The sequence below is a fragment of the Carassius carassius genome, chromosome 5 (genome assembly GCF_963082965.1).
Source record: "Carassius carassius chromosome 5, fCarCar2.1, whole genome shotgun sequence".
Taxonomy (NCBI): Eukaryota; Metazoa; Chordata; class Actinopteri; order Cypriniformes; family Cyprinidae; genus Carassius; species Carassius carassius.
The window spans coordinates 40,080,428-40,105,187 of NC_081759.1; the positions used below are offsets into that span (position 1 = coordinate 40,080,428).

The window sequence follows — 24,760 nt, forward strand, 5'->3', positions numbered from 1 at the left end:
AGAAATTTCCTCAAATAGCCGCCACACACCCAAAGCGTGCACACATAGAGATACATCTGAGAGCATGCGCCTTTTTGTCACAGTCGATATTTACAAAACATTGTCGGTATACAGGCTATTATGTTAATGTTAAAAGTTAAAAAACAAAACTTATGTGTAACAGTTTGATCGGCGCATGAGTTCTTAAAGAGACAGCAACCTAAATAAACCTGCTGCTCTGTCATTAATGTTTATTTCTATACATTGAAGACTAACCAGTAAAGTTAAATAGATTTTTCTGTTTCTGTGGTAATTCTGTACCTGAATATTACTGTTATACCTACCTGAAAAACTTAATGCAAAATTAATTTTAGGTGTATCTTGTAATTTTATTTGTTTGTGCCATTGCTTGTCATTAATCTATTCCTATTTTATTACTATTTTAATAAATTATATATTTTTTAAGTATCTTCCTCACAATATAAATACAAATCAACAACATTATAAATTGTAAAACAAATACACTGGGTGACAAAACATTTAGTTTGGATGATTGTAGTTTAAAAATATGTCTTAAAAAAATACCCCCCAAACTAGAGGTCTTCTCGGGTCCTAAAAACTGTACCCGACCCGAATCGACCCGAATCACTACTTACCCGAACCCGACATGCATACATTATTTATTTTTAAAGAAAAACCCGACCCGAGACAGACCCGATAAAATTAGACCCGAGTCCGACCCGACCTGACGGCATTTCCTTTAGAACCCGACTGGACCCGAACGTAAACGGCATTTACATGTGCACAGCCTGCAACCATGCGTTTCTCAAAAATGCACTTAACATAGACGCGGCAGTAGGAGTAGCCTACGCGCTGAAGTGCTGAAATGTCAATCACACATGTAACCCATTACGTCCTTTAAAAGTTGGCATAATGTTATTTACCGGACCATACGATGATTAACATTAGAACCACCACAGGATAAAATTTACCGATGGCTGTTTCTCAAATATAACTTTTCAGATTACAGAATAACAGATTTTCAATAAAATATACAAAGTCTCCCAGTCATTGATTTTGACTAAACACCGATGACGACCCTGGATGTTTCTGTTCTACATATTCGTTTTCCCTCACCTTTTTCGCAATGTCTGTTATCGCCTCCATGCTTTTCTGACAGTGTCGCGTATTTTTCAAATTGATTGACAGGCCTGGCTTAACGACAATTCAAATACCGGTACTTGCATTTAGTCAAACATCCATCCACATGATGGCGCACTAGTTCTTGGCAAAGGGAGGGGGGTTGGTTAATGTGGAACTGAGTAAATAAATGCGTTGCGAGGCAACCGTGCTTATAGCCCGTTGCACGTAGAAGCGCTGATTTGCTCTCACACTTAGAAAAAATGAGAGAACGGTGTCATAGTTGTTTTAAATAATGCAATTTTGTTAAATGCCCAACATAGTTTAAAAGAATTCGGGTCTTCTCGGGTCCATTTGGAAAAGGCATATTTATTTTAAATTACCCGAGACCACTAATACCGAATCCGACCCGTGTCCGAGGTACTCGTTGGAGTTTTGGACCCGAACCCGCTCGGGTCTCGGGTCGGACCTCGGGTTTTCGGATCCAAGTGGACCCGTGAAGACCTCTACCCCAAACCCACAAGAGCCTGGAGGAATACCCCCCCCCCCTAACCCCCCCCAGGATGACTTGAGGGTGAGTAATTTATGGGCTAATTTTTCATTTTTGGGTGAATTAACCCTTTAAATGGCATGCAGACTGTGCTCAGCTCAGATTCTGTGGCTGTGTTTTTGCTGTTACTTAGTAATTACATTGTTAAAGCAGGAACTGAAACTACCCAGACAGAATGTGCAGATAAGCAGTGCTGTCAGTGAGTGCTAGTTTTTGCCTTTCCCAAGAGGATATGTTTTACAGGACAGTTGCTAAGTGGCACAAAAGTAGCTCCTCAAATATGATCACAAACCTCAATCCTCTTCACTAGAGAGAAAAAAACAAACACTGTATGTCATGAGCTTCACAAAGCTCAGATTTATGGCAGGGCTGCTGTTACGAATCCTCTTGTTTCCAAGACCAACACACAAAGACATAACCTGGTGTATTGAGCATAAAACCAGGATCCCTGGGCAATGGAAAAGGTATTATGGCTTGATGAGTTATCTTTCAACCTCATGTCTACCTCCCGACAGGTTTGGCAAATCTTTTCAACTCAAATCACTGTTGCCACCTTTTATGCACAGAGGGGTTCAGTAATACTTTAGGCAGTCATTTTATGGTAGACACATTGTGCATGACATTACAATGGCCAAGGGATATTTTTTTATGTAATATATACAGTACATACCAAAAGTTTGGAAACATTACTATTTTTAATGTTTTTGAAAGAAGTTTCTTCTGCTCATCAAGCCTGCATTTATTTGATCAAAAATAAAGAAAAACAGTAATATTGTGAAATATTATTACAACTTAAAATAATAGCTTTCTATTTGAATATACTTTTAAAAAATATGTATTCCTGTGATGCATAGCTGAATTTTCAGCATCATTCCTCCAGCCTTCAGTGTCACATGTAACATCAGTCTATCACATGATCATTTAGAAATCATTCTAATATTCTGATTTATTATGAGTGTTGGAAACAGTTCTGCTGTCTAATATATTTGATGAATAAAGGGTTAAAAAGAACTGCATTTATTCAAAATAAAAAAATTCTAATAATATATATTCTAATAATATATTTTCTTTAAAATCACTTTTTATCAATTTAACACATCCTTGCTGAACAAAAGTATTGATTTTATTTTTAAAAAAAAGAAAGAAAAAAAAATTTACTGACCCCAAATTACTGACCAGTAGTGTATATTGTTTTACTTTATATATATTTATATTTTTTTTACTTTTTATTCATCAAAGTATCCTAAAAAAGTATCACACGTTCTGAAAAAACATTAAGCAGCAGAACTGTTTCCAACTTTGATAATGAATCATCATATTAGAATGATTTCTAAAGGATCATGTGATAATGATCCTAAAAATTCAGCTTTGCATCACAGAAATAAATGATAATTTAAAGTATAATACATTTAAAAACAATTATTTTAAATTGTAATAATATATCACAATATTAAATTTTTTTCTGTATTTTTGATCAAATAAATGCAGGCTTGATGAGCAGAAGAAACTTCTTTCAAAAACATAAAAAATAGTAATGTTTCCAAACTTTTGGTCTGTACTGTATATTTTTTTAAAAAAGTATCCTATGCTCACAAAGGCTGCATTTATTTTTGTTCGCAAATAAGTGTTTTTATTGTATATTTAGTCAAATAAACACAAATACTTATTTCACTCTCTTTTTTTACCGACCACAAACTTTTGAATGCGAGTGTATGCATCATCTTATAATTCTGCACGTTCTGTGTTATATGTCATGGACAAGTAAAATAAGTTTTGATTATAGCAGATTTTGGCATGGGTGAATTTTGCAGTCACTTTGGTCCAAATAGCTGCTGTTGCAAATGTGTAATTTAGTTTGTCGTCTGTATGCGCAAGCTTGTGAATTATGTAATTTTCTAAAGGTGTTTCAGTCTTCAGTGTGAGTGACACTTGTGAACAGGACATAACAAATTATACCACAGCCTGTAATTCCATCCTAATTTCAGCTGGTTGGCCTGTGCGTGTGTGTGTGTGTGTGTGTGTGTGTGTGTTTGGCATGACGTTACAGTACAGCTAGTCCAGTGGGTCATAAATTGCACCTACTGTGCCTTACACAAAACCTTTTCTTCAGCACAGAGCACAGTGTTCTAAACTCATTCATTATTCATGACGTGTTGAGGCAAAGTTGAATTGGAATGACAGAAATAAAACTGTGTAAAACTTTTCAAACAAGACTATGTCAAGCCAGTATTCAAAGTTTGCCTTGCCAAATGCGCTTTTATAGCTTAAATGACAGTTTATAGCATTTTTCAAAGGCCCATCCATTGATCACTGGTTGAAAGATCTGTCACATTACAGTATATTGCATTGGAAAGAATAAGCTACAGTATAAAGGGCAAACTGAAGAACTGCCATAAAAATTGGAATCAGTTTATTCCGTGTCTGGAAAATAGGCAAACATTGGCACAGACAATGTTAGATATCTCTTACTCTACTGATTGATATGTACATGTATGGTGTGCTTTTGTATTTAAAAATATGTGGATGTGTAATTTATATAATAACTTCTGTACCTGTGTAATTGAATTTTTGTATGGGGGGGTAGGAATTCAAACATATATATATATATATACATTATATATACATATATTTTTTTTCTCAACATTTTCATGCCATCTTCTCTTTTCTTTTAAAAAAAAGTTAAAAAAATTTTTTATGTTTTCATTTTTTAAAATTTATTTTAATTGAACTTCCTTGCAGTATTAATTCCCATACTGAATCTTATTTTCTGCTTCAATTAAAATTCAGCTATTTAATTCGCAATGTCATATCACCTTGATTTATGCACATTCTGTGCATTTTATTTGCATCTTGCATCTCGTGTTTCTTTTTAGAATTTTTCAGCTGCCTGAAATGAATGAGATCTACTTTTGCAGTCCTAGTCACAATCGCTGTGTATTTCAGTATGCATTGTACATATATGCCTGTATTGTAGTATCAGGTTGCTGACAGAATTTCATTAATAAAAAACAAGTTTAACCTTTATAGAGTGGCCCAGCACAGTGTTCTGTGGACTGGCAGGATTAGCTGTGATTGTATGAATACATTGGGAAGGCCTCGGGTGAGCATTATTGATTATTCATGACTTAGGTCTTTTATCATCTGCTGCTGAATTCTAAAATGCTTTGTGTGTGTGTGTGTGTGTGTGTGTGTGTGTGTGTGTGTGTGTGTGTGTGTGTGTGTGTGTGTGTCATTAGATGCTTGACTGATAATTGTTGAGCCCTCATCTGAAGTCCAGCTTTTGTTGTTTATTTTTCCGAAAAGTATGTCCAACCTTCCACCCTTTTGCCCTGTGTCCTGTTCTCCCAGTCCCCCTTGTTCACCGTTGTGAACCAAATTTTGCTATAAGTTTGATTGCATCATATTTTGATTGCTGTTAATAGTGTTTATTGTCTGTTTGATTATGTCTTTAATTAGTTTTTCTGTACATTTCTGCAATATGCACATAAACTGACAGTCACCACTGATAAGCTACTGCTAAATATTGTAGAAACTAAATTTTCTGTAACGTTGCTTTGCAACGATTTGTATGTAAAAAGTGCTATACAAATAAACTTGAATTGAATTGAACTGAATACATGGTACAGCCAGTAATTTATTTAATCCCTATACACATATTGTACATTTATTGTGTAAAATAAAATGGTCCTTGATTCTGATGGGTTGAGCCACGTTTGAAGTCACTTCCCTGGAGAAATACCGGTCCTTGCTGCAACCCATTCCTCTGGCCTTTTATCTCAATCTAATGTGGAGAAAATACACAAAGGATGAATTGTAACTTAACAGTTTAACTTTATATAGTTTACATTTTTATTTTGCTGCATACTATGCTCACCTTTCTGTCATCCATTGCAAGCAGTGTAGTTTGGTGTGAGCTTTCTTAGCTCTGTGTTGCCACTGATTTGTAAAGCAACTGGCACTGAGACAATCTACAGCAGCCACTGCATGCCAAGCACAACTGTACAAAAACTCTCTAATGCCGGTCTAGCGGTGAGAGAAATCAGGTCAGTGATGGGGCATGATTGTGAATTGTCCCTGCAATCTTTCTGGCACTCTTAACTACAACGAAAGAAGATGCTGGAGCAGCATCCTCGCCTCTGGCATGCACAAATAAAGCAAACCTGTACAGAATCAGAAACTCTGTCAGACATATTTGATCCATTCTTCAACAACTGCACAATATAAATGTCATTTTATAAAAATAGACAAATATTGATCAATAAAAGTTTTTTTTCCATACTGTTTTTTTCTGCACCACTTTTGTTGCAACCACAACTGTCTCTGATGAACAACATTTTATAATGTCTATTTTTTTTTTATATTATAACATTTTATTAGCTTTGTTTTATTTTATGAAACCTAGGTGTGTAAATGGAATAAGAAATGAGCCCTGTGAATATACTTTTTAACTTAAATAACCTTTTTTTAATTTGCATTAAAATTACACAATCATCAAACACAATAACGTTGATTTGCGAAACATATTTCAGTATATAGAACAGTATTTACACATTTTATTACCATTTGTCGTTGCTGAATTTAACTTGTCAACCAGGATTTACATAAAAATACCTTTGTGTTGCTTTTGTTATGGTCAGTATTTTAATAACATGAACAGTAATACCTAAATGCTTTGACCTTTAATTGTACATTCATTTATTTACATTTTTTTTTTTTTCGATTGCTAAACGACAGTGGGCACAACTGGAGTCACATGTGCAAAACTCTAACTACAGTCTGCACAGCAGCAGTTCATGTGGACCAAACTCTAGTTCGTTTTTCATAGCTTAACACAGTTTTCAAAACTCTACACACTTATCCCACAACTTTAACCACAACCTGCACAACACTGTGGATTTACAGCACTTTGTTCAAATGCTAACACACTGCTGTCAAAACTGTGAAGCACACATTCAGAACAGAAGAGATTTCAAACACTGCTGATTGCAATTTCAGGATTAGCCCTGAAAATTATTTGTTCGAATTACAGTATGTACTTTTAGTTTCTACCTTTTTTCCTCATTACTGTAATTCTGTAAATTACTAAAGACTATTGAAGCAAACTGCTAATTTTCATTTACCTTAAAGAATTGTTATGTTCTAAAAATGTAAATAAATCATGTGAAAGAATGTCACTCTTTTCTTTGAAGAGTCACTGAAATTGTTCAAACTGTAAAGATGAAAAGCTTGTATTTTCTGTATTGTTGTTTGATGTGAGTGTTTTTCCTCTCGGTGTGTTCTGAGTGACAGTGTGTGTTATCTCAGTGAGGGTTGTGTGCACAGTAGTGTTTCTCCTCTCGGTGTGTTCTGAGTGACGGTGTGTGTTATCTCAGCGAGGGTTTTGTGTGGTGTTTCTCCTCTCGGTGTGTTCTGAGTGACGGTGTGTGTTATCTCAGTGAGGGTTGTGTGTTGTGTAGTGTTTCTCCTCTCGGTGTGTTCCGAGTGACGGTGTGTGTTATCTCAGTGAGGGTTGTGTGTGGTGTTTTTCCTCTCGGTGTGTTCTGAGTGACGGTGTGTGTTATCTCAGTGAGGGTCGTGTGTAGTGTTTCTCCTCTCGGTGTGTTCTGAGTGACGGTGTGTGTTATCTCAGTGAGGGTTGTATGTAGTGTTTCTCCTCTCGGTGTGTTCCGAGTGACGGTGTGTGTTATCTCAGCGAGGGTTGTGTGTGGTGTTTCTCCTCTCGGTGTGTTCCGAGTGACGGTGTGTGTTATCTCAGCGAGGGTTGTGTGTGGTGTTTCTCCTCTCGGTGTGTTCCGAGTGACGGTGTGTGTTATCTCGGCGAGGGGTGTGTGTGGTGTTTCTCCTCTCTGTGTGTTTCGAGTGACGGTGTGTGTTATCTCGGCGAGGGTTGTGTGTGGTGTTTCTCCTCTCGGTGTGTTCCGAGTGACGGTGTGTGTTATCTCAGTGAGGGTCGTGTGTGGTGTTTCTCCTCTCGGCGTGTTCCGAGTGACGGTGTGTGTTATCTCAGTGAGGGTTGTGTGTGGTGTTTTTCCTCTCGGTGTGGTCTGAGTGACGGTGTGTGTTATCTCAGTGAGGGTTGTGTGTGGTGTTTTTCCTCTCGGTGTGTTCTGAGTGACGGTGTGTGTTATCTCAGCGAGGGTTGTGTGTGGTGTTTTTCCTCTCGGTGTGTTTCGAGTGACGGTGTGTGTTATCTCAGCGAGGGTTGTGTGTGGTGTTTTTCCTCTCGGTGTGTTCTGAGTGACGGTGTGTGTTATCTCAGGGAGGGTTGTGTGTGGTGTTTTTCCTCTCGGTGTGTTCTGAGTGACGGTGTGTGTTATCTCAGTGAGGGTCGTGTGTGGTGTTTTTCCTCTCGGTGTGTTCTGAGTGACGGTGTGTGTTATCTCAGTGAGGGTTGTGTGTAGTGTTTCTCCTCTCGGTGTGTTCTGAGTGACGGTGTGTGTTATCTCAGTGAGGGTCGTGTGTGGTGTTTTTCCTCTCGGTGTGTTCTGAGTGACGGTGTGTGTTATCTCAGCGAGGGTTGTGTGTGGTCTTTCTCCTCTCGGTGTGTTCTGAGTGACGGTTTGTGTTATCTCAGTGAGGGTCGTGTGTGGTGTTTTTCCTCTCGGTGTGTTCTGAGTGACGGTGTGTGTTATCTTAGTGAGGGTCGTGTGTGGTGTTTTTCCTCTCGGTGTGTTCTGAGTGACGGTGTGTGTTATCTCAGTGAGGGTCGTGTGTGGTGTTTTTCCTCTCGGTGTGTTCTGAGTGACGGTGTTTGTTCTCTAAGTGAGGGTCGTGTGTGGTGTTTTTCCTCTCGGTGTGTTCTGAGTGACGGCGTGTGTTATCTCAGTGAGGGTCGTGTGTGGTGTTTTTCCTCTCGGTGTGTTCTGAGTGACGGTGTGTGTTATCTCAGCGAGGGTTGTGTGTGGTGTTTTTCCTCTCTGTGTGTTCTGAGTGACGGTGTGTGTTATCTCAGCGAGGGTTGTGTGTGGTGTTTCTCCTCTCGGTGTGTTCTGAGTGACGGTTTGTGTTATCTCAGCGAGGGTTGTGTGTGGTGTTTCTCCTCTCTGTGTGTTTCGAGTGACGGTGTGTGTTATCTCAGCGAGGGTTGTGTGTGGTGTTTTTCCTCTCAGTGTGTTCTGAGTGACGGTGTGTGTTATCTCAGTGAGGGTCGTGTGTGGTGTTTCTCCTCTCGGTGTGTTCTGAGTGACGGTGTGTGTTATCTCAGCGAGGGTAGTGTGTGGTGTTTCTCCTCTCGGTGTGTTCCGAGTGACGGTGTGTGTTATCTCAGTGAGGGTTGTGTGTAGTGTTTCTCCTCTCGGTGTGTTCTGAGTGACGGTGTTTGTTATCTCAGTGAGGGTTATGTGTAGTGTTTCTCCTCTCTGTGTGTTCCGAGTGACGGTGTTTGTTCTCTCAGTGAGGGTTGTGTGTGGTGTTTTTCCTCTCGGTGTGTTCTGAGTGACGGTGTGTGTTATCTCAGTGAGGGTCGTGTGTGGTGTTTTTCCTCTCGGTGTGTTCTGAGTGACGGTTTGTGTTATCTCAGTGAGGGTCGTGTGTGGTGTTTTTCCTCTCGGTGTGTTCTGAGTGACGGTGTGTGTTATCTCAGCGAGGGTTGTGTGTGGTGTTTTTCCTCTCTGTGTGTTCTGAGTGACGGTGTGTGTTATCTCAGCGAGGGTTGTGTGTGGTGTTTCTCCTCTCGGTGTGTTCTGAGTGACGGTTTGTGTTATCTCAGCGAGGGTTGTGTGTGGTGTTTCTCCTCTCTGTGTGTTTCGAGTGACGGTGTGTGTTATCTCAGCGAGGGTTGTGTGTGGTGTTTTTCCTCTCAGTGTGTTCTGAGTGATGGTGTGTGTTATCTCAGTGAGGGTCGTGTGTGGTGTTTTTCCTCTCGGTGTGTTCTGAGTGACGGTGTGTGTTATCTCAGCGAGGGTTGTGTGTGGTCTTTCTCCTCTCGGTGTGTTCTGAGTGACGGTTTGTGTTATCTCAGTGAGGGTTGTGTGTGGTGTTTCTCCTCTCTGTGTGTTTCGAGTGACGGTGTGTGTTATCTCAGTGAGGGTCGTGTGTGGTGTTTCTCCTCTCGGTGTGTTCTGAGTGACGGTGTGTGTTATCTCAGTGAGGGTCGTGTGGGGTGTTTTTCCTCTCGGTGTGTTCTGAGTGACGGTGTGTGTTATCTCAGCGAGGGTTGTGTGTGGTGTTTCTCCTCTCGGTGTGTTCTGAGTGACGGTTTGTGTTATCTCAGTGAGGGTCGTGTGTGGTGTTTTTCCTCTCGGTGTGTTCTGAGTGATGGTGTGTGTTATCTCAGTGAGGGTCGTGTGTGGTGTTTTTCCTCTCGGTGTGTTCTGAGTGACGGTGTGTGTTATCTCAGCGAGGGTCGTGTGTGGTGTTTTTCCTCTCGGTGTGTTCTGAGTGACGGTGTTTGTTCTCTCAGTGAGGGTTGTGTGTGGTGTTTTTCCTCTCGGTGTGTTCCGAGTGACGGTTTGTGTTATCTCAGTGAGGGTTGTGTGTGGTGTTTCTCCTCTCTGTGTGTTTCGAGTGACGGTGTGTGTTATCTCAGTGAGGGTCGTGTGTGGTGTTTTTCCTCTCGGTGTGTTCTGAGTGACGGTGTTTGTTCTCTCAGTGAGGGTCGTGTGTGGTGTTTTTCCTCTCGGTGTGTTCTGAGTGACGGTGTGTGTTATCTCAGTGAGGGTCGTGTGTGGTGTTTTTCCTTTCGGTGTGTTCTGAGTGACGGTGTGTGTTATCTCAGCGAGGGTTGTGTGTGGTGTTTTTCCTCTCGGTGTGTTCTGAGTGACGGTGTGTGTTATCTCAGCGAGGGTTGTGTGTGGTGTTTCTCCTCTCGGTGTGTTCTGAGTGACGGTGTGTGTTATCTCAGTGAGGGTCGTGTGTGGTGTTTTTCCTCTCGGTGTGTTCTGAGTGACGATGTGTGTTATCTCAGTGAGGGTCGTGTGTGGTGTTTTTCCTCTCGGTGTGTTCTGAGTGACGGTGTGTGTTATCTCAGCGAGGGTTGTGTGTGGTGTTTCTCCTCTCGGTGTGTTCTGAGTGACGGTGTGTGTTATCTCAGCGAGGGTTGTGTGTGGTGTTTCTCCTCTCGGTGTGTTCTGAGTGACGGTGTGTGTTATCTCAGCGAGGGTTGTGTGTGGTGTTTTTCCTCTCGGTGTGTTCTGAGTGACGGTGTGTGTTATCTCAGCGAGGGTTGTGTGTGGTGTTTTTCCTCTCGGTGTGTTCTGAGTGACGGTTTGTGTTATCTCAGTGAGGGTTGTGTGTTGTGTTTCTCCTCTCTGTGTGTTTCGAGTGACGGTGTGTGTTATCTCAGTGAGGGTCGTGTGTGTGGTGTTTTTCATCTCGGTGTGTTCTGAGTGACGGTGTGTGTTATATCAGTGAGGGTCGTGTGTGGTGTTTTTCCTCTCAGTGTGTTCTGAGTGACGGTGTGTGTTATCTCAGCGAGGGTTGTGTGTAGTGTTTCTCCTCTCAGTTTGTTCTGAGTGACAGTGTGTGTTATCTCAGCGAGGGTTGTGTGTAGTGTTTGGCTGCTCTGAGCCTGTTTTGAGCCATGTGTTAAGAGTTGTGTTGCTTGGAATGAGTTTTGCAGGTGATGTGAACTGTTGAGCTCAGGTGACTGTTGGTAGTGCAGACAGTTTTTAGAGTTTTGCACATGTAGCTCCAGTTGTGCTCACTGACGTTTAGCAAGTGAAAAAAACTGTAATAAAGGTCCATCTAAATGTAAAATAATGTATTTCGTTTTCAATGTGAAATTTGCACTTGTTTATCACAAACTAAAATACTGTACTTTAAAAAAAATTGCATTAAAATTACACAGTCATCAAACACAATAACACAAACATATTACAATAGATAGAGTACTTTTAACACATTTTAATGGCAGTTTTCGTAATTGAATTTATCTAAAGGATTAACATTAAAAAATACCTTTGTTGCTTTTGTTACTGATCAGTATTTTAACAGCATTTGATCCAAAAGGAAGCAGTTCATACAGAGAACATTTCCCTAAATCAGGGTATTCTTTCTCAATGCTGCACCAAAACTTTGTCAGTGGTGTCTCTGAAAGCATCATCTTCGAACCCCTATCTGAGGGCATATCTATAAGTCGTTCCTGAAGACTAACAGGAGTGGTCTCAATGCGGGTAGCCACATTAGGGTTTCTTATCCAGTCATGTTGAGAATTCTGAAGCTCAATGTTTGGAAAATATGATGACTTGAACTTGCTCATGTGTGTCTGTACTGTCTATAGAGTGCTGACTTTATCAGCTCCCCATTTAAAATGCACCTGTTAAGCTGTTAAGGGAAAACTGTTGAGATCCCATCCTGACATTTCCTTTTCCAAGTGGTCAGTTTTCTTCATGAAACCGGAAACTCGATCATACATGAGTAAGACAGATGTACTGTATCTGTACCTTGCAGTTCCAAGTTCAATTCATTCAGCCTGCTGAAAATATCAACCAGGTAAGCTAAGTGTGCCAGCCAGTTGAAATCTTTCAGCAGTGCTGCAAGTGGATGCAAGTGCTCAGAGAGAAAATCGCCAAGTTGCTCCTGTAATTCAAACAGTCTCTGAAGTGTTTTTCCTCTCGAGAGCCAGCATACGTCAGTATGCAGCAGTAATTGATTGTGCTCGGTGCTGACTTCGTCGCACAGTTTTTTAAACAGTCTGGAATTCAGAGCTCGGGATTTGATTAAATTAATGATTTTAAAAGCGTCATTAAGGACTTTGTTTAATTTCGGGCTCAGTCGTTTTAAAGTTAAAGCCTCCCTGTGAATTACGCAGTGCATTGTTTTGATGCCGGGATGTACCTGCTTGACACGCAAGACAAATCCATAGATCCGCCCGTTATCAATGCTGCACCATCTGTGCATATGTGTGAGCACATCTGCCAAACCACAGAGTGTTGCGTGTAAAAGGAGTCCACAACATAATATATGTCCTCACCAGCACTAGCTTAAAGAATAGTATATGTTAACTGATATCGTCCATGTCCTTGTAGCGAACAAATGCAACCAATTGTGATTCGCCACTAATGTGAGTTGACTCATAAAGGAAAGGAAAGGATGTGACGTGTGGCCAAGTATGGAATTCGTGCTCTGCATTTAACCCCTCCAAGTGCACACACACAGCAGTGAGTAGTGAACAAACACACACACTGTGAACACACACCTGGAGCAGTGGGCAGCCAATGCTGTGGCACCCAGGGCGCAGTTGGGTTGTTCGGTGAGTTGCTCATGGGTCTCACCTCAATCGTGGTATTGAGGGTAGAGAGAGCACTTGATATTCACCTGAGACTCGAACCTGTGACCTTTGGGTTACAAGTCCAACCCTCTATTCATTAGGCCACGACTTAACCCCCAGAAGTTGTACCATATGGGACTCCAATCCATAACATTATAAGTTTCAGTGCCAGTGGCTTAGCAGTGTGAGCCACTCAAAACTTGCATTGAAGCAAAACCTGTAGTCCATTTTAAGTTGCCCAACACCCGTGCAGTGATATCATCAGACATTTTAATTTGTCTTGTCTCTTTTGAAATTCAGAATATTTTCTGTGGATGAATTCTGCCGACCTACCGACTCATGAAGAATGTTGGAAAGGTTGGAGCGTAGGCTATAACCCTCTACCTTGAAAGTGTGGCTGCTATCGCATGGGACCTCTCTATTGTCCTGGCTGGACTTCAGAGGGGTCCCTTTGAGCCGCTGGATTCAGCCGAGCTTAAGTTTCTGTCTTCTAAGACAGCATTCCTGACAGTGCTCACTTCCATCAAGAGGGTCGGGGGGACCTCCAAGCATTTTCGGTGAGCAAAGAGTGCCTTGTGTTCGGGCCGGCCTACTCTCACTTTGACCTGGATATGTGCCAAAGGTTCCCACCACACATTTTCACAATCAGGTGGTAAACCTCTAAGTACTGCCCTCAGAAGAGACTGATCCAGCCTTGGCATTGCTATGTCCCGTAAGAACGCTGCACAAATACATTGACCACACCCGGAGCTTTAGAAGCTCTGAGAAGCTCTTTCTTTCTTTCTGTTTTGATCACTTATGTGTATTTTGAGCACTTTATGGTTTGGTCAGATTGACCAATCATATTGGCCAGCCTAAATTTCAGTTTGGACCAGCCGACAGCCAAAAATCTGGCTATCTGGACTTATAATCATGGCTTAAATTATTTTAATCATTAGTCAGAGACTTTGCTGAATTTATATGATAGACAAATACTGTTAATCTACGTTTGAATGTTGAGTGGACTTAATATCCGTCTGGGAAATAACCCATTAGAGAAATGTGATTTGAATAAACCTTGACACTGAAGGAATTTAGACATGATTAGTTGTATAGGCTTCTTGAAAATGACATTACTTATTCATCATATTTAGTAAGTGGTTAATCATTGTGTTTATGGTTAAATTAACATGAGTGGCACTGCAAGTGGGCAGGCTTCATCCTAATTTAATGAGTTTACTATCTAATATGAGCTCATGCATTTTAAGAATATAATTTTGTGGAGTAAGATACCATGATAGAATGCTCTTGGGAGCATTTTGTAAATATGTCATATGAAAAACGTAAACCTTTTAACAGGATGAGGCTAACATAGCTTCACCGTGACAGGCTGCAACATGTCCAAAGGCTAAAAATCTATCCCAGCTTCTAAGCTGCTCAACAGATCCATAATGTGCTTAAAAACAGCATGTAAAACTTTTTATCCTCCATCGTGCTACAGGAGAGAGAAAAAAAATTCGGGGAACATTTTGCCCCAGTCTAACCAGGCACTGTTCCCAAGCAGACACAAACAGTTCATGGGATCTTCACAGTGAATGAGGCGAGATTTCATTTTCTGATAGAGGTACATGAGAGAAAGTTTCCTAATTCGATATATGTCACACAGGAGTTTCATCAGCTGTGGAGAATGGTGGGCTAATCTCTAAGGACTGTGTTTCTTGGATATCTGTAAAGGGAGGAAGACAGGGAGGATAGTAAGACTTACCTCCATAAAATGACATGCCAAGTCAAGCACAGTGGCTGATCGAGATCCGTTTACTCAGCAAATTGTCAGAGACTGTGCATGGGGTACAGCGCTTTATTGTTTCTACTAAGAGTATAAGTGATTTATGATGTACCCCGTAGACTTTAGTCAAGGTAAGTGCCATATTTAATTTGACATGAATGAAAACGTGGTTGTGAGGGATAGACATATGGGTTGTGGGACTGTACTGTCTTGAGGTCGCTGGTTGCATCTAAATTTGTTTTCAGTGCTTCATCATTGAACCGATTGTGCATCTCAATTATCAGTGTTTTATTTTGGTATTATTTATTATACAATGTATTAATATTGTCAAATAGGTCTTAAATTTAATTTAACATTGTCACCTGACATTTTAAATGTGGCATTGATGCTGCTTTATTGTATATGGCTGTTAGTCTAAGGCTGTTATACAACAGTAATAACCAAGATTTTCCTTTAGCATTTCTGATGTTATGTCTGGCACTTTCATCTGTTTGAAAAGATCCAGACGAATCCTGTGGGTAATGAAAGAGCTGATCACTGTTGCCCTTCCACACACCCTGTCTCATATACCAAAGAGAGTCCCTTTTGTAATTAATCCCAGCAATTACTGGCAGCTCTGTCAGTAATGAGACAGGGTTTTAAAAATTGGACATTCAGCTTTGAGGAGGCAATGCAGCATTTTATTTTTTTCTTTACTTTTGAATTTCCATTTTCCTGTCTATATTCTCAAAGTTTGTTTGTTAGATGTTTTTCTTATTTCCTCCTTCTGTTTGCTCCCTTCACACTGTCTACTGTGGCACTTGATATGTTTGTTTTGAGCTGAGCCTTATGTAGCTCTCCAGTTTGTGCCATGACACTGTGATACTCCCTCCCTCTTTCTCTTGTTTTTGTTCTCTTTTGTGACTTCCAGGAGTAAATCAAGCGTGGGCTGTAACTTTGCTTTCATTGCACTAGTTTGACAGATATATTCCTGCTTGAAGTCAGTAGGTATACATTATACTATTTAGATAGATATACTATTTTATAGGCTGACATTATCACTGTGTCCTAATATTATTAGGAGACAGTAATAACGTCAGCCTATAAAATAGGATGATAAAATCAGTGAAAGGCCCACAAAAGATATAGCAGCAGTGTATTTTATTTAAAATACTTGTGTGCTGCTCATGTGGTTGATTAATTTGTTTGCTATATTTCCTCATTACCATATTTAATGTGTTGCTATTCACTTTGAAAATGTATTTAAACTTTTAAACAATTTTTAATAGTTTTAATTTCCATTTTAATATGGAAGATTGTTTCTGCCACAGGATTAAACAATTAAAAAGGTAACCTTTTATCTTGTAACTTCTTTATATTGCACAGTTAGTTTATATCACACAATTTTTTGGACTTTTGGATATAAACTCAGAATTGTGTTTCTGGTAAAAAAAATAAATAAATACTCTGTCTGATATATAACAATCACTAGAAAACAATGCTGAATTGTGAGATAGCCTTAAAAAATAAAAAAGTAAGAAAAAAATTAATTGTGAAATGTAAACTTAGAATTCAGAGAAAACAAAGTCAAAAATTACCTTTTTTTTAATTATGTGGGAGAAACAAGCTTCCATATTTTAATGCATTTTTTAATCTCTCAGTTAAACCGTTTTTACTATAGTATCTGAGCTCTCTATGTGGTTGCTCTACTTATCACATGATCAGATTAGAATTGTTTTTCACCATCACAAGAAAGGGCACCCAATATAGTGGGCTGCACGTATTGAGTCTTATCTGCACATCGCTGGTTTATTATAGCCCATGAATGAGCTCCTTTGGGAACTTACATGTAGCTAGTCCAGGTTATGAAGCCAGTGGCCCAAGGACAGAGAAGATGAATAGAGGATTCACACGAAGGATGGTTTCTCTTGCAAGGTTAGCATATCAGTACATCCTCATATCCCCACATGTGCTGTGTCGTGCTAATTCAGGACCAGCTATTCATGAAAGAGCATCTGCTCTTATTGAGACTTCTGTAGTAGAATGTTAGATGTCAATTTGTGACAGGGCTTAGTTTCTGTTGTTTTTATCATTATATAATGTAGATTGAATACTTTTACCCAGGTTTACCCAGAATTTGATATGTTGCACAAGTGACATTCTGGTTTGTGAAATGTTTAAATCCCATATTTATTATTCTCCTCAATCATGTCCATATGCGGAAACATCTTAATAAAAAGACAACAATTCCGAAAAGTTAACATAAAATTTGCAAAAGTTCACACACACACACACACACACACACACACACACACACACACACACACACATACAGTATACTATGTCTGGTAAGTGTATATGTGTTTATATACATCACAAATCAGATATAGAGAGAAATGTATATTTTTATTTATGTTTAGGCTACATTATTTTATTGAACCATATTTTTATTTACTGTTAATTCTTTGACAATAAAGACGTTTTGAATTTTTATTTTTTTTTTACTTTCTATTCATTAAAGAATCACAGTTTCCACTAAAATATTAAACTGTTTTTAGCATTAATAATACAAATGCCACATCATAATATTCAAATTATTTCTGAAAGATCACTGAAGACTGGAATAATGGCTGTTGAGAACTTAGCTTTGCATCACAAGAATAAATTACATTTTAAAATATATTTAAATATAAAACATTATTCGAAGTGTTATACTATTTCACAATATTACTCTATTTACTATTTTTTCTAATAAGATGAATGGCCTTGGCGAGCATAAGAGACTTTTAAAAACATTGAAAGTCTTACCGACCCAGACGTTTGCACATTATTGTATAGCCTTAAAGATGTCCCATAATTGAATACGTATATAAATCCTTCTGCATTCCCTAAAAAACAAAAAGACCTCTGTCCTCGATGATACCAATATACAGTCTTTTTGAAAACACACTTTTTCTTGTTAATTGGACACTTACATTAAGAAGCCTCTCAGCAGGCTATTTTTCTTCTAAAGGCCCCACTTTCTAAAAGCCCTATTAAAAGTCATATCTCAGTCTTGATTATTACCTTAATGTGTTTGAGCTTTTTAATGATGACCTCAAAAAAGATGAAGGACACCAAAGGAAGAGATATAGGAAGAAATAGTAAAAAAAAAAATAGGACATTCAGGAGTCGAAGAATGATGCTAGACAAAAATGATTTGTGAGGTGGTGAAAAAGGTACAGAAAAGGACAATGATGAGAGGGGTGGATAGTTGCTAGTCTTGTATGTGCTTCTGCTGCTGATGTCAATATGTGATGAATACGCTGTCAGGCTTGATTGTTCTCCTTTTAAACCAACACTGGTTTTGATAATGGAATACAAGCTTATTTCCAAAAATGACAGAATCAATTTTCTACCCAAGATCATTCTTGGAAACAGCCACATGGATTTAAAAGTAAAAGGTGAATGAATTGAATGAGAAAGTAGCATTTAATTTGTTTTGGTTATTTACAATCTCAGCTTGCAAGAGACATTTGCACATTACAATCAAGTTTGTGGACTGTGTGATGTACAAATTGTATTACCTTTCACAAATTCAAAGGACGCAGTGAAAAATGTGAATGCAACACCTTGTCAACATCTTTAATTATTCATCAAAAGCAAAAATAAAGCATTGAAAATAATATCTCATTAAACATTTGGTTTAGCTGGATACCACAGATGAAATCTGAGAAGAGTGCTATCATACAAACATGTTTCCCCATTGTAGAATTTTGTAGCTGCAACCTCTGGTTTAGTCATTTTGGAGAGTGCTTTAATCAAATATTGTACGTTTATCTAAATCTAACATTCGTTAGATTTACCTCTGTTGCTCTTTTATAACCACTATTTGAGTAAAAAAAAAAAAAGAGTAAGAAAGGCTCAGCATGTCTCACCTCCCGATCTCTTTCTGTTTCTGATCTCTATCATTTATTCAGGGCTGAGCCTATCCTCACCAGAGTGAAAGAAGATCACACTAGGATAATCCTCCCTGCTATAGATAATATCAAGTACAACACCTTCGAGGTGCAGCAATACGCTAATGCAGCTCATGGCTACAACTGGGGCCTCTGGTGCATGTACATCATCCCACCACAGGATTGGCTGGACAGAGGCGATGAGACTGCCCCCATCAGGTAAGGGCATCCAGCGGTCCACTCCATAATGCATGAGGATATTGTCTGAAATATAAATGACCAGGGATGTAAGAGATGAATATTTCAGAAGTGATAAGGTTGCATTAGTTTCTTGGATGTGCACTAAATGCATTCATGTTTTTGCTTCCTTGAAAGATTTGGCTGTGTTATTTCATACAGTGCCGAAAAACGGTTCAATCCACATTTCAGGGTTGCACGGCCAGTACTAAAAAGGAAAAAGAAAAACTACCATGGATTACCACAGTTTGACATCATTATTTTGGATATTTTTGTTTTCTGACCTAGACGACAGTGTGCTGCTACTCTAGTTCAAACTGTTGTAACAACAAGATGATCATGGGTAAGGTTTGATTCCTATAGGGAATGGATGAACTAATAAAATATATATAGTCACTCAGTGCAAGCCAAAACTGAAACAGTAGTAACATAATGTTTATTAGCACTTCTGTTTGTCTGTGTCTTCAGTTTCAGGTCTACAAGTATGAAATATCATATTTTTGTTCAAAAATTACTTGCATGCCAAAAAAGCATTTGTACATATTTAAATTAAATGTATGCATTTAGCAGATGCTTTTATCCAAAGCAACTTACATTGCATTCAATGCTAACAATTTTCTCCTAACATGTGTTCCCTGGGATTTGAACCCCCAACACTGCACTTGCTAACGCAATGCATTACCACTTGAGCTACAGGAACACTGTAAAACACATATAAATTACATTTTAAAAGGTTTAAATGTTACTACAACATAAGTGCAAAATAAGTGGCATTCATTAAATATCAGACTAATTGGCATATTTACTGTATGTTGCATGGTTTTCAGACTAAACAAGATGAAATGTGTAAGGTTTCAAAATATGAAACAGTAGATTTACAGTACGTATATTGTTCAAAATGAAGACAGCATTTAGACATTTTCTAGCTGTCAAACATTGTGGAACATGATAAATCAGTATAGAAATATAAATCAGTATAGTATAACCATAGAAACGCTCTAGCATTATTTGTATGTACTAGATGGCAGTGTTCCAGTGCAATTAAAAACAATTTTTAAGTGCACTAATACTTAAATGCCAGGAAAGTTATTACAGATAAGTAAGCATTATCAACAATAACAAAGAGATTAATTAGAAATGATTGGAAGATATTGGTTTAGAATCCATACCATGGTGCAGAGGCTGGTGTCACACAGCACCCAACATTTTAAAGCTGTCCAGCTCTACCACACCGCAATTCTCAAATCATGAACCTTTACAGTTAAATACTAATTTTATGCTTAAAACCAGCTCGGTGAAATGAGCGTTGTTACAGCTCAGTCCTAAACCCCTGAGAGCGGTGGATATACCTCGCTGGAGGAGAGTGGACTTTTTCATTTCGTATGAAATCTGGTCAAGGTCACTATTGTGTGAGAGTATCAGGACAGCAGAAATCCCATTCATTATTCATGCCTCTGACTCATAGCTATTTGGAGAGAGAAACTAGGCCTGTAGCCCAATATTACTGCATGGAGCTGATCCCTGTGATGTCTCATATTGGCTACTGAAAAGTTTTTTTATTATTCTTTTCTTTTTTTCCTATTTTTCAGTGATATCTAATACCCTAAGAGCTTTAGATATGCGGAGCCAGTGCGATCTCATTCCTTTTCATAGCAATTCATACCTAAAGTGTACACATATATTTATGTATGTAACATGTAGCATCTAAAGCATAAACATTTCTTTGTTTACAGTATATTTTTATCTTTAGAAACACAAACCAAACACCATCACAGCTGAAATGCACTAATTAAAGTCATTGCACTGTTTGTATAGCAGAATTTAATTGTCATAAATGCTCAAAAAGCATGCAATTTTAGAAAAACGTTTAATTTTAGATGTGTGTGCACTATCACGGAAGTTCTGATTTCTTTTTAGAAGTTAGGCATATATTGCACACATATACTGTAATTTATTATAGATACAATGAAATCAACTTATGTTTTATGTACTAAAACATCTTTTAAAGTCAAAGTAAAGTATTTTTTTTTACGTTGGAAGATGCTTTTATCCAAAGTGCATTCAAGGTATAAATGTTTTATCAGCAAATGTGTTCCATGGGAACTGTGTGTTGCTACAGCTTTACGATCTTTTTTTAGTGAATCTTTCCAAACTAATTTAGCCTTTGCACTTTTTTTTAAAATCCTTTACTTAATTAGATTTTCCTAGTGAACTTTTTTTTTTCTTATAAACCTCTAATTATTCTGTATTGTTATTAAATCTTTTTGTCAACTTGCTTAAATCAATTAACACATGTTTTATATTTCATTGTGAAGCCTCATTGATCTGAACTTACACACCTCAGTTTTTGAATACTTTATTTGGGCATCATTTTGGCAAAGAAATCCTCTACAGGTCAAAATGACCAGAACACAACATGAGTGTTCATCGACTAATACAGTGAATCTCTCCAGATCGATTTCTACTGTACCTCAAAAAAAAAAAAAATGTAAAAAAAAAAATTGCATATGTGACCTGAGGTAGCAACATGTGTTAAACGTTTGAACAAAATCTCATTACATTGAAAGGCAGCATGCATTGTCCATGCAACCCTTTTCTCAAGTGCTGATATTGACAGGTTAAAACGACCGCCCGCAGGCCTGCAGTGTGTCAGTGAGCTGCGCTATTGGAAATCATTCCAGCTCCACTTCTCTCAAGCTGTCCATGTATCCACTGCAGCTCAACTAGCCTGTGGCTATCCAGCACTGAGGATCCCAATGCTCATAGCACACTGCAGCAGCATTTATTTAAATGATTCATGTTTACTGTTAAATGAAGGACAGCCAGGTTCAAATGTCTGTGAATAAGCAATTAGTCACTCTAAGGGGAGATATTCCACATGAATGCTTTCCAGAAAGACCACCCTGACATACAGCGCCTATAAAAAGTATAGGAAAGTACAGAATACAATCTTTATGCTCCATTAATTATTATTTTTTTATTATTTTTATTTAAAATGATAACTGCTATCTTTTCTACATTTTATGCTGACTTGAGTGTTTTATTTATCTATTCAGAATAATAATTAAAGACTTGCTGTTATGTGAAATTTTTTTATTATTTTGAATAGGACAAATATTAAACAACAATAGACATTTATGCATTTGGGTGAGTTTGTCTGACAAAAGAATATTCTTACAAAATGGGCCAAATTAATTCCTTTGTGTTTTAGTGTTGTTAGAAAATAAAATATAAAGCATTCCAAGGGTGTGAATGTTTGTACGTGCACTGTACTTGGTTACCAGGCCAAATAAAAAATAAAAAATTTATTTGTTTGTCAGTATTGGCAAAAAGAACACTGCATACCACAAAGAGACTATTCATACAAATAAAACATTTCTTTTTCAAACTCTCTGGTCTCTGCGTAAGTATCCGTGGTAATTGTGCTCTACTAAATCACAATTAAATCAATATTGGAATGAGTGAAATATTTTCCTTAAGAAAGCACTGTTTACACAAAGACCTGGACTCTAAGAATGTTTATTTTCTTTGTGATCTATATAATGTGTCACTGTAGAACTGTTTGTGCATCTAGCATTCATAATCCTCTCAAAGAGGCCCACCTGTGGTCAGCTAACAAACAATTCACTTTCAACCCAACAGCAACGCACCAAACCAAAAATGACATTCAGTGACAAACTCATCTTGAGGTTCTGTAACACAACAGTTGTTTTGTCTGTGGAGAGCTGAATCGTCTTGCCTCCTTGCTGTGTTCACAACAAACCTCAGATCTGACCCAAAAGTTTTTAACCAAGGCAAGAGTTTTAGAACAAGTGTAAAGTAAACTTGCTAAGAAAACTTTTACAAAACTTCATATACTGGTTTCTGTATGACCCCAATAAACTGAGGCCAAAAGTAAAAAAAAAATAAAAAATAAAAATGTTTTATTTAGCTACTTGTTTGCTACAAAAAAAAATTATATATATATATTTTTTTAAATTTAATTTATCACAGGACATTCACATTTTTGAATGCCATTTATTAATGAATTGTATAAAGATATCATATATAATTCAAAACTAAACTACTATTATTATTTCTAAACTTTAATCATTACTGTTTCCAAGGTTGTCACAGACGGACATTTACTTTGAACTTCTTGGAAAGGGTTTTGAATTGAGTGTGTCTCTGACCTGAAAAACCAGGGACAAACGCCATCTCAGCAAACTCTCATATGTGGAGTTGTTTTAATATTACACGCTGAAGAGCAAGAAACCAAGTGGGAATACAGGGAGAGGGTGAAGAAAGAGTAGCACTAACAAAAACCAAATAAACACATTTCTCTATTTCTTTATCTATCATCCATCATCTGTCTGTCTCTCTGTATATCTATCTTAAAAAATAAAGGTGCTTCACGATGCCGTAGAAGAACCTTTTTTGTCTAAATGGTTCCATAAAGAACTTTTAACATCTGAAGAACCTTTCTGTTTCACAAAAGGATCTTTGTGGCCAATGAAGGTTCTTCAGATTATAAAAAGGTAAGAAACAGATGGTTCTTTGATTGAATGGTTCTTTGTAGAACCAAAAATGGTTCTTCTATGGCATTGCCGTGAAGATTCTTTTAAGCACCTTTATTTTTAAGAGTGTATCTGTCCATCCGACCAATCTCTCTGAATATGAATGCTCAAGTATATTTCTCGTGCACAGGACACCTGCAATGATCGGCTGCTCCTTTGTGGTAGATCGTGAGTATTTTGGAGAAATCGGACTGCTTGACCCAGGCATGGAGGTTTACGGAGGAGAAAACATTGAACTTGGTATGAGGGTAAGTGAGATCCTTACTAAACCGTATTTGTGCACTGATGCCATTATTTGCCTTAGATAAGTGAAGTATGGTGATGTAAACATATGCACATAAAAACATGTAAAAGAGACAAGTAGGTGTCTGCCTTGTTCATTTTGTTCAGTTGAGACATTCTCTGTCCAGTGTATTCAGGTAATTGGTATTCATTGAGCATGGAGCTTTTTTAGCATATGAGACCCTCTCAGAAATTACAATTTGCGATTGTTGCCACCCTCTCTGTAAATTCACAGGTGACGATGTAATTAACTCTATCTACAAAGCTTCAGCATTTGACATACGTTTAATTACATTTCTTCATGCTTTCATGCCCAAGGCATCATACTAGAGAGTGTTTGCTAAGTGTGCAGATTCCCCCCTCCATCAAGGAGTAGATGCATTGCCCAAAGGAAGTGAGAGTACTCCGTGCCAAATTACACAAGCTCGAATGCTTTAAAGGCAGTAGGGTAGAAAGAAAGTAGATTCCTGGAGCTGCAGCCTTGAGAGAAATTTCATGGCTCACATGGTCTGTGAGCCAATGGAGAATTGAACTTGCTTAAATTCAGAAGCTGTTCTTTCTGTGGGGCGTCAAATATCCTTAGAAGATTTGCATAATTTGGATAAAAATCCTTTAATTCATTTTAAAGATTCATTGCCAGTGTTGGTTGACAGAAATGTGTTTTCAGCCTGATGATAGATTGAACTACGGAGATGAATTGTGCTGTTTGAAACGTCTGGTTGAAGACGGTTTCAATTGTCAGTTTGTTATGTCTCAGCTGATACAAACGTAGACAGAATCATTTGTGGTTTTCTTTGAAAATTGTTTCCTGGAATGTTGTTCTATTTTTATTTTTTTTTTACTTAAATTGAGAATCAACATAATTGCTGAAACCTCAGAGGCATTTTATACTGGATCGGTATAGATTGATATTGCACAGTGACTGTTTGCACCCTGATATCATAATGTTCTGCTATTTTACATCCTGGTACTTGATTGTAAGGACATTTTGTTTGTTTTTCTACAACAAATAACAATGGCATTGTTTGTGTTCGCCACATATCCTGGATGATTCATACATTTAATAATAAAGACTTTTTGTTTGAAATGTAAATAGTTCACATACTTACCAATATTTCACAGACC

The 24,760-nt window shown here is 38.2% G+C and overlaps 1 protein-coding gene across 1 annotated transcript in view; it reads left to right on the forward strand.

The window, feature by feature from the left end:
• Window positions 1-24,760, forward strand: part of LOC132141607 (polypeptide N-acetylgalactosaminyltransferase 9-like) — an 84,461-nt gene that overhangs the window by 33,415 nt on the left and 26,286 nt on the right. Inside the window, exons 5-6 of the mRNA XM_059551289.1 lie at window positions 18,582-18,779; window positions 23,484-23,601. Coding sequence (XP_059407272.1) covers window positions 18,582-18,779; window positions 23,484-23,601 — 316 coding nt within the window. The remainder of the gene's footprint in view (window positions 1-18,581; window positions 18,780-23,483; window positions 23,602-24,760) is intronic.